General features: G+C 35.3%; 2 protein-coding genes across 2 annotated transcripts; one reads left to right on the forward strand and one right to left on the reverse strand.

Moving 5' to 3' along the window:
* Positions 1-8717: 8717 nt before the first annotated feature.
* On the forward strand, positions 8718-14231 carry LOC130622591 (uncharacterized). Its single transcript, XM_057438066.1, has 2 exons — positions 8718-11971; positions 12142-14231. The coding sequence occupies exons 1-2, from the start codon at positions 11754-11756 to the stop codon at positions 13529-13531; spliced, it is 1608 nt and encodes a 535-aa protein (XP_057294049.1). The 5' UTR covers positions 8718-11753; the 3' UTR covers positions 13532-14231.
* Positions 13691-15406, reverse strand: LOC130621320 (uncharacterized). The gene is made up of 3 exons (XM_057436618.1): positions 14884-15406; positions 13906-14775; positions 13691-13789 (listed from the first exon to the last, which is right to left on the reverse strand). The coding sequence occupies exons 1-3, from the start codon at positions 15343-15345 to the stop codon at positions 13691-13693; spliced, it is 1431 nt and encodes a 476-aa protein (XP_057292601.1). The 5' UTR covers positions 15346-15406.
* Between the last annotated feature and the right edge of the window lie 1627 nt (positions 15407-17033).

Here is a 17033-nt window from a genome sequence, read left to right on the forward strand (position 1 = left end):
TGAGTCAAGGTTTCATGAAGATGGTCTAGTGCATCATTATCATACACTATGAATGACAAGCTCTTGATTTGGTTTAAATTTCTCTGCAACACGAGGCCTTAAACCTATTTGGGAAACATATTTTAGGAACAGAATCTATTAAAACGGACTCGGTTTCGACATCATTAATGTCTATAAAATCGTTCTACATTTGGTTATCTTCTAAAGTAACCTCCTTGCTAACAACTTCATGATCCAAGATGAAAAAAGGAGATAAAGTGTATCGCGACGATAAAGATTTCCAGGATACATCTGCGACATTGCCACTAATGACGGATGTGCTACAGGGCAACAAGGTTTTACGCCAATCCAAGCAAGACATGACGGATAGTTGTTTTCGTCACCCAAAAAAACCGTGTAGTTATCAGCCGGGACAGAACTTCGTACCAAAAAGGTTTTTTTCCAACAATCACAAAAGGAGTTCCGGACCAAAGGATTTGTTGGGGTGACTCCTTGTTCTTGATATCTTCGAAGAGAATCTTGTGATATTTTAAATTAATATCCAAAAAATTAAGTTGTTAACACACACAAAGATTTTCTTTTTTAAAGAAGACTACTGCTTTTTGTTTCTCTTGGTCAAAAGATCAATCTTTTTTATTATAACTTAAAACTCACCAGCAACTCCGAATGATTTATCTTTTTGATAAACAGAGAGAAATGATAATGATTTTATCTCGAGATTTCTAACTGCTACATCGACATCTTGACGTAATTCTAATAATAATTTAAATTTAAAACCACGGAATCGCATTTTGGATAAAGCATCTTCCTAAAAAGTGTAACTTTACAACTATAATGTGACGGGAGAATATTGACGGCCCCATCATGAACCCCGGCGCGCGCCACAGCATGTTTATACTCATTTCGAGGAATCCTGATATTCAATATAATAGATAGATGGACCTTATGTAGTTTTGAGGAATCCTGATATTCACTACATTGAGAGACAAAGATGGCGGTCAAGATTCGTTACAAAACATATAAAGCCTGGCTGTTGTGAATTTTTTTTGTGTGGTATTGTTGCTATTTGCTGTTGTTTGTGTGTCTGTATAAAGCGCAATTAACATTCAAATTAAGATCCAAACCATTTTGTTGCACATTTTTAGGTTAGAAAAAAGAAGGAACAGGTTTTAGCTAGACTTTACACCAGTTAGGGATCAAATAGCAAATTAGGATATCATAAACTAATAAGGCTATTCGCCAAATTAGGAGAGGAAATCCTAACCTAACTTGGCTATGCTATCCTTATTAGGCTATGAAAATTTTTTAAAACCAAAAAATCACCGTTAACGCGCTATCCGCATCTTTATTTCACTCTTTTTTTGTGCAGCCAAATTTAAAAGATATTGACCAAAATCGTTAAAATATTTTGTGTATAGTCTAATTAGCTTATGATGGCCTAGCTAGGAGATTCTTTCCCAGCCAAACATTGTCTCTCCGCAACCACCATTTTGAAAACCACATTTCGTTTGACATCCTTATTTAGGCTATTTGGTATCCTAATTAGGTCATTCTTGCAGGAATTAAATATTTTGTCGACCTGTCGTTAGTTTTCGTTGAATTTTTGATGAGTTATGCGCAGCATTGGTAAGAATCAAAACAGCAAGTAATATGGCGCGAATGTACATATTTTTTTTCAAAAGTTAAAAATATGATTTCATATCCTAATTAGTCTATCAGCTTGGGTTAATTAGGAGATGATAGCCTAATTATTAGGTTACGTAACCTAATTTGCTGTTTTCCCTGACTGAAGGTGGCTAGGTTAAAAAACAAAGCTTGAACATTGCTGTAGTTTTTCTAAATTTTAGACTAAAATGACAAGAAAGCTATAGACCTATTTCTGTGTGACGTCACATTGTTGTCATTACCAGGCCTCAACCCGGACAGGAGTCAAAACAAACCGCGATTTGCTGTGAAATGCATAAATAATTGCTTCTTCCTTGTTCTCAGATATACTGAAATAAATAACAAGCTTGTTTTCCCTCTGACTTGTATCTTCTATAATAAATCTAATGTTTTGATTCTGTTTTTTTTCAACTGGATTGTAAAGACGAAGGTTTCAGAAAAATATAAAAACAATCATTATGGCTACGTATAACAATATCATTTTCTCTTTATAGTATCTTTTGATTGGTTGCAACGAAAAGGTGTGGGGTATCGAGTCAAACATGATTGCGATTTTTTTTTTCTAGGAACCAATCATTTTCCACTTCAAAGTTGAATGTGCACGTGAGTTTAATTGCTTTGGGTTCCAGAATAATAACACAAATTGATAGAAACAATGTATTTCTGTTGGAATGAGTAGATACAACACATTCAGTATGCGTAGACTATTTATAAAATTTTTGGGGAATGGGTAGGAATGAAGGTGCCTCCTTCGTGCTCCGTCATATGCACAAATATATAATGCATAACCTGAGCGTCAGGTTATGCGTTATAGGCGTTTTCATGCCCTGAGCGTCAGGTGCATGAGACAGATGAGATGCACTGAGCGTCAGATGCATCGACATGTCCTGAGCGTCAGGCACATGCTAATTATGGTGTTCTCTTCCATACCCTGAGCGTCAGGTGTATGAGAGATGCCCTGAGCGTCAGGGGCTTCATCATGCCCTGAGCGTCAGGCGCATGTTTCTTATTCACATAATGACTACACTAGAGATGCCCTGAGCGTCAGGTGCATCGACATGTCCTGAGCGTCAGGTACATGCTAATTACTGGTGTTTTTATTCATACCCTGAGCGTCAGGTGTATGAGAGATGCCCTGAGCGTCAGGGACTTCATCATGCCCTGAGCGTCAGGCGCATGTTTCTTATTCACATGATGACTACACTAGAGATGCCCTGAGCGTCAGGTGCATCGACATGTCCTGAGCGTCAGGCACATGCTAATTACTTGTGTTCTTATTCTACAATGACTTTTATCATTACATTACTTGCCTAAACGGCTGACGAAGGAGGCCCAACACACCCACCAATTAAATTAGAGGCTCCCTACAGACTTGTTGTTTCTACCTCTGGACTAAAACCCTGACATAACATGAGCCAAAAGAAATGTCAGGGAAACCTTGAGGCAGAAGCAATTTGTCTGGTTATGTTGTGCTGCGTGCTCACATAACAGTTGTGATGTGGTTGTCTTTAGTTGCATTGGAGAGGTTCATGATATTTCCATTTCGACTCGAGTCCATTGCACCACGATGATTGAATTGGTATCTCATCCACCATTAGTAGGCGTGTTGATGACATAAAATAAAAAAAAAGAAATAGGTGAAAAAAATCAATCTATAAAAGGGTGGGAGGGTGGGTAACTGTAAGCTGTAAGGTACATCTGAAGAACTTGTGCAGTGTGGGATGTTGGGTTCTTATATGCAACCATTAATAATCAAGACCTGGGTAGGGTCCAGTTCCTTTACAGGCAAGTGAGACTAATAACCCTGGCAATCTTTAAGATTAGGTCTATAGGTAGAAACCACCCCCACTGTGTCAGGCTCTACATGACATGTTTAATGACTAAGGTAAACCTAATGTATATTAACCACAATACTAAAGAACTGTAATTCTGTCACCACAATTAAGGGATCGTCTCATAATGTTCGTACGTAGTTCGTATAATTCGTATAAAAAACTTCGTATCGATTTATTAAATCTTTCGTATCATTTTATTTTTAATACGAACTTTTTCGTATCATCAAAATTACAAGTTCGTATAAAGTTCGTATCATTTAAAATAAAGTTCGTATGTAGTTCGTATCATTTTTAAAGAAGTTCGTATAAAAATTTGCTTCTACGAAGTTCGTTTATTATAATTGGACTATTATCTATAGTTTTATATTGAAATTTTTTCAACAATTATAAAGTTCGTTTCGTTATACGAACTTCGTTTATTCTAATTGGATTTATTATCTAAGGTCTTTAAGGATCGTCTCCACGGCATCGTAGAAAGCAAAAACATCTCTGTAGATCGTTTAAAAATCATGAAAACAGGATCGTAGAAAGCGAAAAGATCACTGTGGAACGTTTAAAATTCATGAAAACGGGATCATAGAAAGCGAAAGAATCGCCGTAAATCGTTTAAAAATCATGAAAACGGGATCGTAGAAACCGAAAAGATCGCCGTAGATCGTTTAAAAATCATGAAAACAGGATCGCATAAAGCGAAAAGATCGCCGTAGATCGTTTAAAAATCATGAAAACAGGATCGTATAAAGCGAAAAGATCGCCGTAGATCGTTTAAAAATCATGAAAACTGGAGCGTATAAAGCGAAAAGATCGCCGCAGATCGTTTAAAAATCATGAAAACGGGATCGTAAAAGCTAAGAGATCGCGGTAGATCGTTTAAAAATCATGAAAACGGGATCGTAGAAAACGAAAAGAACGCCGTAAATCGTTTAAAAATCATGAAAACGGGATCGTAAAAGCTAAGAGATCGCGGTAGATCGTTTAAAAATCATGAAAACGGGATCGTAGAAACCGAAAAGATCGCCGTAGATCGTTTAAAAATCATGAAAACAGGATCGTATAAAGCGAAAAGATCGCCGTAGATCGTTTAAAAATCATGAAAACTGGATCGTATAAAGCGAAAAGATCGCCGCAGATCGTTTAAAATCATGAAAACGGGATCGTATAAAGCGAAAAGATCGCCGTAGATCGTGCAGATTGAACCTATGAATATGCAATTTTACTAGTCTTTTCAAAGAAGTCAACCTCGTATATTTTACTTTTTTTATTTCTGGTTTCGTTTAAAGTGCGTATCATTTCTTTTCGTCTTTAAAAAAAAATCGTTTAATTCTTTTGTTTCTGGTTTCGTTATTATGCGCAATCACGCTGGTACTTTTGAAGTTCGTTTCAAGATCGTATAGCAATTTACTTTGTTCAAGGTTCGTATCATTTCATTTTGTACGGTAAAAAAACTTCGTTTAAGTTCGTATCATATATTAACAAAGTTCGTATAAACTTCGTTTACATTTTTTATTTTAAACGAAGCACTTCGTATGACATTCGTTTCACGAAACGAAGTACTTCGTAGCGTTCGTATAATTATACGAAAAAAACATACGAACATTTTGAGACGATCCCTAACATGAGCAAAACTTGCAGTTTAGCTCCATTTAATTGCTTTGGGTTCCAGAATGATAACACAAATTGATAGAAACAATGTATTTCTGTTGGAATGAGTAGATACAACACATTCAGTATGCGTAGACTATTTATAAAATTTTTGGGGAATGGGTAGGAATGAAGGTGCCTCCTTCGTGCTCCGTCATATGCACAAATATATAATGCATAACCTGAGCGTCAGGTTATGCGTTATAGGCGTTTTCATGCCCTGAGCGTCAGGTGCATGAGACAGATGAGATGCACTGAGCGTCAGATGCATCGACATGTCCTGAGCGTCAGGCACATGCTAATTATGGTGTTCTCTTCCATACCCTGAGCGTCAGGTGTATGAGAGATGCCCTGAGCGTCAGGGGCTTCATCATGCCCTGAGCGTCAGGCGCATGTTTCTTATTCACATAATGACTACACTAGAGATGCCCTGAGCGTCAGGTGCATCGACATGTCCTGAGCGTCAGGTACATGCTAATTATGGTGTTTTTATTCATACCCTGAGCGTCAGGTGTATGAGAGATGCCCTGAGCGTCAGGGACTTCATCATGCCCTGAGCGTCAGGCGCATGTTTCTTATTCACATGATGACTACACTAGAGATGCCCTGAGCGTCAGGTGCATCGACATGTCCTGAGCGTCAGGCACACGCTAATTACTGGTGTTTTTATTCATACCCTGAGCGTCAGGTGTATGAGAGATGCCCTGAGCGTCAGGGGCTTCATCATGCCCTGAGCGTCAGGCGCATGTTTCTTATTCACATGATGACTACACTAGAGATGCCCTGAGCGTCAGGCGCATCGACATGTCCTAATTACTTGTGTTCTTATTCTACAATGACTTTTATCATAACATTACTTGCCTAAACGGCTGACGAAGGAGGCCCAACACACCCAAATTCCCCCATATTGTAAAAAGGAACAATAAGAAGAAACACACTATTGCATAATTCTCCAATATGACGTGATGCAATGTAATAACACAATAATAAATTCACATATGTAATTGACTGACACTGCCACACTTATTGCACCAACACTCACAGCTGATATTACACAATGCAGTCATAAAAAAAATTAATTTTGAATAAAGAAACTGTTAACGTTAAATAATATTAAGACAATTTAAATATGTCAACAAATTACACTGAACACACTAAAGAAGCCTCACATTCCATAGCCTAGTGATCTTATTAATCATTGGCAATATTATTATACCAGTTTTCTAAAACATTGTAATTAAGTGAATATATCTGCGATAACAGTCACATCCTGGTTAACCAGATCTTACAGACTCCAAATGAAATTTTTTAACTTGATATGAATGTTAAGAATGTTATTGTCCTATGAACTAAAATCATGTGGTGATAAGTGTGTGAGAGGATTCCATTTGTGTTTGGTAGGAGAGATGTACTTAAAAATGGCTGGAAATGTCACTGATACTAAGTAATGCAACATAGTTTTATCATAGTTAGGAAATTGACTATCCCTCTAAAACAACAAGATCTCAGATAGATGAGCTGGAGTAATTGGTAGGCAAAGTACATGTATGTTACGCAAGCCTCCTGCTAAGCAGTCGGTTGAGCCTGGAGTTTAAAATTTCAAAAACTAGTTTGTGATAACACAATAATAACTGGTTTCTCATTCATACCCTGAGCGTCAGGTGTATGAGAGATGCCCTGATCTTCAGATGCTTCATCATGCCCTGAGCGTCAGGCACATGTTTCTTATTCACATGATAACTGCACTAGAGATGCCCTGAGGGTCAGGTGCATCAACATGTTTTGAGCGTCAGGTACATGCTAATTACTGGTGTTCTTATTCTACTTTATGAGAAACTCTTTTTATTCTGTCCACCCTTTTGTCTGTTATATGAAAATAAGTTTCTTAATGTTGAAGATTATCTCATCCTGCTCAAATATTTAAAGGTTTCTTAAAATTTTTGACTTTCCAAGCCTAAGGTTTCTTATAGACTGGTTTCTTATAAAAAAAAACGTGTAAAATGCATAGTTTATTCATGTTTGGCATTGTGTTATAACCATAATAACGCTCTCATATTGGACTCCAGCAAGACAAACTCTCATGGTTTTTATTTGACCATTGACACAAGGGAGGTACTCAAAGATTTTAAACCTAATTCCTGAAGTGGAAATAAAGGTGTTGACAATCGACAGCAGAACCCTTTGTATGTACGAAAACCAATACTTTCATAAAATTGTTTGTAAATTTAGCTTCTGTTAATCCTTGTACTTATATACACTACAAGCTTTATGTAAATATTTAGACTGAAGATGACATAAGAGTAGCTCAGAACATGTCATCATCATCATCATCATTCTCGGCTTAACGTCCGTTTTCCATGCTAGCATGGGTTGGACGGGGTATATTAATGACCCTCTTCCAATCTGATCTAGACTGTGTTAGATCTAAACTCAACTTCCTCTCTATCAAGTCTGTCCTTATAACCTCCTGCCAAGTCTTTCTCGGTCTGCCTCTGGGCTTTGCCCCAGGAACTATCAAGTCTCTACACTTTCTTACCCAATTATCCTCCTCCATTCTTTCCAAGTGCCCCAGCCAATTCAATCTTCTTATCTGGATAACATCTTTAATTCTACAGAGACTTAGCCTGCTTCTTAGCTCATCTGAACTCTTTCTGTCTCTCAGACTGGCATTACACATCCACCTAACCATTCTCATATCATTCCTTTCTAAACGGTCAAGATCTTCCTGCTTCACTGCCCATGTCTCACTACCGTACAACATAACACTTCTTACACAGGCCTCATACAACCTACCTTTTACCTCAATTGACAGGACTCTGCTAGTCAATAAAGGAAGTAACTCTCTAAACTTTTTCCAAGCAGAACCTATCCTGCAAGTAACACTTCTTCCAACACCCCCTTCACTGCCCAACATATCACCTAAGTAACAGAAGTTCTTAACTATCTCTAACGAGCCACTGTTGTACATCATTAAAGCTGGAAACACTTCATTCTCTATAATCTCACCTTTGCAACGCTTGCATACAAACTGTATGCCAGCTCTTAACCTTCCACTAATACTACTGCACTTCTTATGTACCCAATGCTTGCAAGTCTGACAAAAAATTGAGTTACTACCAACCCCTTTCCTGCAAACTCCACAAGGCCACTTTCCAACTACAAGGTCACACTTGGCTGCAATGCTACTTATCATGACTTTAGACTTTGCTGTGTTTACCTTCAGCCCTTTCTCTTCTAGTCCTTTCTTCCACTTCTCAAACTTTTCAACTAATTCTTCCATCGACTCTGCTATGAGAACCATATCATCTGCATACAATAACTCCCATGGGCAACCTATTCTGAACTCCATCGACAGTGCTTCTAAGACTAGAATAAACAACAAAGGACTAAGTACAGAACCCTGATGTACACCAACATTTACATTAAATTCATCACTAAGTGAATCGTTAATCCTGACACGACTTCTAGCATTGCTGTACATAGACTGAACCATCGTAACTAGCCACTCATCCACACCTAATTTTCTCATAGCCCACCAAATAACTTTACGTGGCACTCTATCAAAAGCTTTCTCTAAATCTACAAAGGCAAAATAGAGATTCTTTCTCTTTCCTAAATACTTTTCCTGAAGCTGTACATGTATATGAATTAAAAAAAAATGTGAGATTAATCAGTAGTTATTATTTTTATAATGCAATAAACGTCACAGTCAAAGCACAAGAGTGACCTAATCTAACAATTTTTGTAACAGCAAAGGTGGAATGCCAACATGATAAAATGTTTAATATACATTTCTTTTTCTTTTAAAGAACCCTCTTGTCACTATGGGTGTTCCCAAATAGAATTCCTGTAAATGGAAAGCCTGACCATTTTTATACCTTCACTTACTTTGCATCTAGAATCGTTTTTAACAATTTATTTCCTGATTTCCAAACACTCAGTGATCTAATTTATATGATTGTAACAAAATTGTGTAATGATTGCAAAACAGAATTTGTATTTATTATGAAGTCATAGCAAAAGCATGATAAAGTTAATATGCATTTCCTTAATTTTGAAGAAGAATTACAAGGAAAGCCTGTCGTTTTATACCACCAATCGCTCAGCATCTAGGGATCAGCCAATAAGGTTATAATTGTTCTAAATTGACAAAAAGTCATGTACCTAGGCACAAGAGTAGCCAATCCGACACAAAATTGCATTCAACGTCGGATGTTTGTTAATGTTACCCTAATAAGTGTTTAGATGAAATCATCTTGGGAGCTAAACTCCTAAGAGGCTTTTCGACTTAAGAACCCATCATAATGGGAACATCTCTTTTTTTTTTTTTTTTTTTTTTTGCAGATACTCTGATTGATATTATAAGCTATTTAGTTAAAAGGATTGTTTGCTTGAAGTTTCATTTTTGTGAGAATTGTCTCTTTTGTGTTCCTTAACAGGCCCGGCTAAATTAAATTATTAAATTCTTCAGTGTTAAAGGAGGCCAACCATGGTTGAGGCCAACAGGCTAAGAAAATTTTTAAACTTTCGGCCCCCTAGATTGGCTAAAACATAGTTCAAATTCTGAAATATTGCGCTTGAAAGCCTTCACCAATGCAGGATTATATATAGAAACGCCATATTGTATGTAAGATATATTTTCAAAATAAGCAATATTAACATGGAAGCAAAAAAAAAAGATAATGCCAGTCCTTTGTAAATTTTCCAAATACTCGCTTCCAGTTGTTGTGTGATTGAACAAATGAGTTGGCAATTTTGATCAGGTCTAGTTTATCATTCCTATCTTTTTGGAAACAGAGAATCGAGACAGAGTTGAAACGAGCTGGAAGTATTGTTAATCTCATACAGAGCATATATATATTAATCAATTAATTATTAGAACACATGATAACCTTATAAAAAACATCACTTTTTGACAATTCAGCCTGGTAATGTTTCTTACATGTTTCCCAAGTATCTTTATAAATTTTTATATAAGCAATTGAAATGCTAAAATGGGGCTTACAGAGGCTTATGAAAAACATGATCAGGCCCAAAATAGTCTAATTGTGTTCAGCACCATTAATTACAATTTAAATCTTAAGACATACTGGTTAATGCAGATATAAAGAATAAAGAAAAACTGCTAACGAAACAAAACATAAAAAGAATGTTTTCTTCGGCTTCGCATAACGCTTATATATGCTTAAAATGACTAAATTTAAGCCTAGGGATGCTTATAAATGTCATGCTCATAAAATAAACATGTATAAGAATTGGAGCTTCGCATATAGAAAATTTTTTATTTGCATTACCACCTGGTAAAGGAATTCATAATAAAACAGCTATGTGTAGTCGTTCTGACACTGTTGTTCTAGGAATTTCGAACAGGTTTTAGGATGTTAACAACAGTATGTAAACAGGGAAGCTAGGCAACTTAAAGGAGGGAATGTATATATGTGTGTGAATCTAGAAATAAAGCTAAATGAGCCACAACAACAGATAGGTTTTCCTGTTAAGTAAGGATCTGTTAGATAATCCTACCTACCACGACTCACAATGTTGGCCTTTGTAGCCCCTAACTACTATTACTTAGTATTAACAAATGTAAAAGGATGATGAATTAAAACCACAGGCTTCAAATTGATCTTGCATAAAATCCATAATGGCTACTAGAAGTGCATAACTAATTGGATAACTAAGCTTTCTATTCCATAATACCTTCTCTGCTAACCAGATTTCTCAGAAAGAAGTGTGCTATTAACCCTATGCTGGGGCCCACAGTTGCAAGAGACATGCCCTTTGCCTTCTATAGTTTAAAAGTGACATTGCCTTAACTCTCTTAACATTAATAGATAGTAAATAATATGAAAAGAACTGACCTGGCTACATGCAATGTCTCTTCTGATGAAATATCCAAAGCTTTTTATCTAATGCCTCCTTGTGCAATATAATCCAGTATATACATAGAAGGATAATGGCTAGATAGATAGATTTGGCTTCCCCACTGTAAGCTGTAAGGTACATCTGAAGAACTTGTGCAGTGTGGGATGTTGGGTTCTTATATGCAACCATTAATAATCAAGACCTGGGTAGGGTCCAGTTCCTTTACAGGCAAGTGAGACTAATAACCCTGGCAATCTTTAAGATTAGGTCTATAGGTAGAAACCACCCCCACTGTGTCAGGCTCTACATGACATGTTTAATGACTAAGGTAAACCTAATGTATATTAACCACAATACTAAAGAAATGTAATTCTGTCACCACAATTAACATGAGCAAAACTTGCAGTTTAGCTCCATCTAAAAAATGCTCACGTTTTTCAAAAAAACAACAACTATGTTTCGAGAAGCAAAAAAAAGAAGAAAATTCCCGCCTTTTGGATTAGAGTGTGATTGAAGATGGTTGAAATATGGAAAGAAGAATCCCCGTATTTTAAAACACTAATCTTAGAAGAAGATCGTTTGCATTATAAAAAAAAATTGACACTCGAAAATGAGGTTCTTTTAGAAGACCCTTTCAACATAGAGGAGGGTAACTAGACCACTGATGTTAAACAGCTGCCTGATGTTTGTTACCCTGATATTTGGAACTATCTCATTGAAACGCCAAGTGAATTCACAAAAGACAAAATGAAAGCTTACAAATCCCTTGAATCGTACAACTTTTTTGTTTCGGGACACGTACATCAAGTTTATATTCACAAGATTGAACACCAAAATTTTTCTTTTGTCAAAACTAAAGTTTTACCCAGTCAACGACAAGGCCAGAAAGAAGTTCTCTATGAAGTTTGGGTTTGCATACACAAAAGTGGATGGATATTAAGTGCCAATTGTACTTGTATGTCGGGGTAAGAAACATAAGATAAAAAATGATTTGTATTGCTCATATTGCTCATTTCTTTCACTATTAAATAGAATGTTTAAAAACATAAAAATTAAAACTAATTAATCAGAGTAAGGTATTATATCATACATATATATCCTAACAAATAAGAAGTAAAAATTTTTATACTTTCAGGCTCGGTTCAGCTTGCAGTCACACTGGGGCATTACTATTCAAATTGCAAGCATGCACTCAGCTTGAGCTCAACAAAGAGGATGCTTGTACTAGTAAGCTGTGTGAATGGAACAAGGCAAGAAAGCGTGCCCATCCTGCACCCTTACATAAAATCAATTTTAAACGTCCCAAGAAGAACGAGAAATTACCTAAAATTGCCAGCCCATTCAAAGGAACTCTTGAAGGATTTAGTCGTGCAGATCCTGTTAAATTTTGTCATGACTCCCAAATTACAATATTAAAAGAACTAAAGCAAATAACTCCTAATGCAGCAGTTCTAACATGTATCAGTCTCAAACTTCGTGATGACCCTAGTTCAGGTGAAGATACAGATACTGCATATGAAACTGAAGAAAATACTGTGCCTGAACTGTTAACCAGCTTTTTTGACCCATGTAGTGTGAACTACAGTGAACAAAAGATTTCACAAGTTTGTGATAAACTTTACAAAAATTACAAAGGACAAACAGATCAAAAACAATATGATAATTTAACTAAAATAACTAAAGACCAAAGCCAATCAAATAAATGGATGCTTTATCGTGCTGGAAGAATCACTTCATCCAACTGCAAGAAAGCATATACATGTAATATTCAAAAACCAGCAATTTCAACAATAAAATCTATCATGCAATACAATGAAAATATTTCAACTCCATCAATGAAATATGGTAAAGAATCAGAGCCAAAAGCCTTCAAAAGTTTTAATGAAATGATGAAAACTAAGCATGAAAATTTTACAGTGGATATTACTGGTCTTCATATCAATGAAAAATATCACCATATTGGAGCAAGTCCTGATGGCCTCACGTTTTGTAAATGCCATGGAAAAGGGCTACTAGAAATCAAATGTCCCTTCAATTTTCAGCATGGCTTAGAAAACTATAAGACCCATAAAAACTGTCCAATAACAAATTATGACAAAATGAAGGAAACCCATGAATATTACTTTCAAATGCAACTCCAAATGTTGGTGACAGAAAGGAATTATTGCTACTTTTTTGTTTGGTCCAAAAAAAATTTTATATCAATATGTGTTGATAAAAATGAATTATTTTGTGAATCACTAAAAGCAAAAATTGACAGCGTGTTTTTCAAAATTATACTTCCAGAGCTAGTATCACGTAAAAATGACCAAGCAAACGATGAGTCTCAAAAGCTGTATTGTTATTGCAAACGTCCCTGTTTTAAGCCAATGATCGCTTGTGATAATGCTGAATGTAAAATTACATGGTTTCACTATGCATGTGTCAACGTACTCAGGACACCTCAAGTAAATAAACAATGGTTTTGTCCTGATTGTGTAGGACCAAAAGGCAAAAAGATTACCAAAAATAAACAAAGTAAATGAAGGAGAGTAGATTTTGGTGATATTCTTAGGAAAAGCTCTGACCATGTTTACATATTTAAATTACTGTATATACGTTTTATTAAATATAAAAGTAGACTTTTGTGATTATCCATGCCATATTATCAATATGTAATATTCTTTAATATTGAAATAAGGACACTAATCGAGTTGCATGTAAAAGAAAATTGTGTTATTCTTTATTATGTAGAAACATTTGTTTTTCTCTAAGTAAATCTGAATCTCTTGTGTGACATGAAACTTAAAAAAAAAAAAACTATCAAATAAACAAATACCAATGAAATGCTTATGGAAAATCTTGACTACTTTCACAAAAGAAGATACTAAAATTATTATGCCACTATTTTTGGACTCACATTAACCAATCCAGCTACACAAACCATAATATCATCCAGTAGATCAACTTGAGTTAGCGGTATGAGCGTATTCAAGATATTAAATTTTCTCATTCTCCCTATAACTCTTTCAATGTGAATACGCACATTGGCGATTTGACGACTGTGGTCAACCTCTCCACCTGACAACTGTGATTTCCCCTTGGTAAATGAAGGAATCTCTAATATACCACCCATTGTAGCTACTTCCTCCATAACAGTAAAACCTCTATCAGCCAAAACCTGGTCCCCATGTTCAATCAAATCAAGAAACCCACATTTTACGGTTATCTCCTTGTCTGAAACTCGACCACCCCATCCTCCAGACATAAAAGTGACAGCTCCAGTTGGTGAGCAAGCAACAAGATATTTTATGGTGTTGTGATTTTTATAGTTAGACCATGTTTGTGCTCTTGCATTTAATCCCAAAGGACGTTCTGTAAAAATCTCAGTGCAGTCGATAATACACACACATCTGGTATACTTTTTGCGAAAGCATTCAGGTAAATTCTTCCGAAGAGCTTCTTTTTCAGGCCATGAAAAAAAATTGTTCAACATAAACTTTGAAAAAACAGGCAACAATGTGCGAAGGATTTTAGATACCACAGATTCAGCAACTTTGAACCTGTATGCCAAATCTTTATTTTTGATACCAAGTCTCAACTTCATCAAAACCAGTAGGAGGTGATCTTCAGATTGCAACTTTTTTGAAATTATAGGTAACTTCGAATGCTTGAAAAGCAATTGAAATATGTCTCTTATAATGCCAGTATAAAAGAGGTGTTTTTTTGGATTGGACTTTATACTTTCATAACCAAACGATTCAGATTTTAATTTCTTGAGTTTCTTTTTCTAATTTCGATTATTTTGGGTCAATCTAATTGAGTCATTGTGGCATTGAATGATGAGTTTCTTCTTTGAATCCACGTCTGCTTGAACTGTTTTCATTTCTTTGCGTACCTTTTCCAGTTGAGCAGCTAAGTCATTGGTCTTGCTTTTTTCTAGTTCAAATAAATTTTTAAAATCAACAAAATCAGGTTCAACAGCATCAATAAATTCATTCTCATTCTGGAGTGTGCTGCTAGTAGAAGAAGTGGATTCTTTAACTTCGCGACGTTTAGAGATACGTTCAAATCTTTTTTTTTTCTGATGGAATGTTCTTTCATTGGATTCCAAATGAAAGAATCGTGTTGGAATATAATCTGGATCAAGTTTATTTTCAGATTTTTTGCCAGAAATAAAGTGTTCACTACACAACCTAGCATTGTTGATTTGAAGTTCGTGCCAATCTTTTCTTCCAACTGCTGCTATCCATTTCTGCCTTCTTTCAGGATTTGAAGGTGGAGGAATTCGATAAAAATGTAAGCTACTTTCCTCAGTTTTTCTATTCGTACATCCTACAGCACAACAGGTACTAGGCATCTTCGATATAATCTCCAAAAATATAAATATTTTCTTTCTCTCTTGCCCAGCCAGCACAGTTTTCAAGCCAAAACAGCAACCAAAATGGCCGCGATCCACTTTGTTTTGACTCCAGTGATTTACGCATGCGCATTGCGTAGCCAAAAAACATAAACAAACGACGTCACGCGAATCCGTCTATTGTACTCTGTAAAAAAGTTTCGAATGCAGTTGTTGTGAAATATATTTTTTTTCCATAAGCATGTGCTTTTTTACGTGTGAATGTCTACTTGATTATTTGATGGATAATTATATTTTATTTTTTTACTATTCTTTGACATCCGATTTAGAATCGATCTTAAATGCTGAAATGAATTATGCTGCATATATATACATGAAACAATAATACCCTATAACCCAAAACCAATCTAGTTTTTAATGCACTGATTTGAAACTAATGAAAAAATTATAAAGCAATTTCCATATCATTTGAAAAGGTTTCCTTAAAATAAATGTTATTGTACTTGCTAATGTTCTTAGGATCACATGTAAGGAAACTTTACCTGAAACAATATTGGTCAATACAGGATAAGAGACTTACCTCGCCTCTAGTAGGCTTTAAGATGCCTCGCTTATTGGGACAGGCCTACAAATACCTGTCCATTGTCCATTTCAAGTTTGGCTCTGCAAACAATTGCGTTTCAATGCGAAGGATGTTGTATAAATTTATTTCATAATACAATGTTCTCTACTATTATGATGTGTTTTTACTGAGGAACCCGGACAATTAAAGATAAGAAACAATTAAAATAAATTGTTGCGATCTATCGAGAATATAGTATCGCGACAAAATCCGTCTTGATGTATTGCGATGGTAGGTGATAATGAGAATAAAGAGCTTTATCTTTTTTTTATTTTAAATAGGTGTATATTATAAGAAAATTTTTAAATTTCGTATTTAATAAAGTAATTCTAGCGCATTACTTTTTTAATGTATTTTTTTTCTAACGCTACTTTTCGTTCTTAAACTTTGAAAATGCGATTTCTAACGAAGCTTTTTTGTTGCTGCTTTTCATTTATAACTTTTAAAATGCGATCTTTTAAAATGTGATCTATCGAAGCTTTTCTATCGCCGTTCTTCGTTCTTAATCTTTTAAAACGCGATCTAAAACAGCATTTCTATCACCGCTTTTTCTTCTTAACCTTTTAAAATGCGATCTAAAAAAAACATTTCTATCCCCGCTTTTTGTTTATAAACTTTTAAAATGCAATCTAAAAAACATTTCTATCGTCGCTTTTCGTTCTTAAGCTTTTAAAATGCGATCTAAAAAACATTTCTATTGCCGCATTTTGTTCTTAAACTTTTAAAATGAGATCTAAAAAAACATTTCTATCGCCGCACTTGGTTTGTAAACTTTTTAACTTCGATCTAAAAAAGCATTTCTATCGCCGCATTTGATTCTTAAGCTTTTAAAATGCGATCTAAAAAAACTTTTCTATAGCTGTTCTTTGTTCTTAAATTTTTAAAATGTGATCTAAAAAAGAAAGATTAACACTAGCTTTATACCCTAGATTGTTATGCACAAGTTAAAAAAATATAACACAAAGGAAGTATAATTATATTTAAACATCCACGATCATTGTTGAACACACTCTTATTTTTAAAATAGTTCTATTATGAAAAAGTGTTAATGGCCTCGATAGCTTCG

The sequence above is a fragment of the Hydractinia symbiolongicarpus genome, chromosome 12 (assembly GCF_029227915.1).
Source record: "Hydractinia symbiolongicarpus strain clone_291-10 chromosome 12, HSymV2.1, whole genome shotgun sequence".
NCBI lineage: Eukaryota > Metazoa > Cnidaria > Hydrozoa > Anthoathecata > Hydractiniidae > Hydractinia > Hydractinia symbiolongicarpus.

Bases quoted from the DNA above. Each gene is read 5' to 3' on its own strand.
- LOC130621320 (XM_057436618.1), bottom strand. From the start codon at position 15,345: ATGCCTAGTACCTGTTGTGCTGTAGGATGTACGAATAGAAAAACTGAG. The intron at 14,776-14,883 runs GTACGCAAAGAA...AATCGAAATTAG, and splicing joins TAGCTGCTCAACTGGAAAAG to AAAAAGAAACTCAAGAAATT. The intron at 13,790-13,905 runs GTGAGTCCAAAA...TTTTTTTTTAAG, and splicing joins GTGTAGCTGGATTGGTTAAT to TTTCATGTCACACAAGAGAT.
- LOC130622591 (XM_057438066.1), top strand. From the start codon at position 11,754: ATGAAAGCTTACAAATCCCTTGAATCGTACAACTTTTTTGTTTCGGGA. The intron at 11,972-12,141 runs GTAAGAAACATA...TTATACTTTCAG, and splicing joins AATTGTACTTGTATGTCGGG to GCTCGGTTCAGCTTGCAGTC.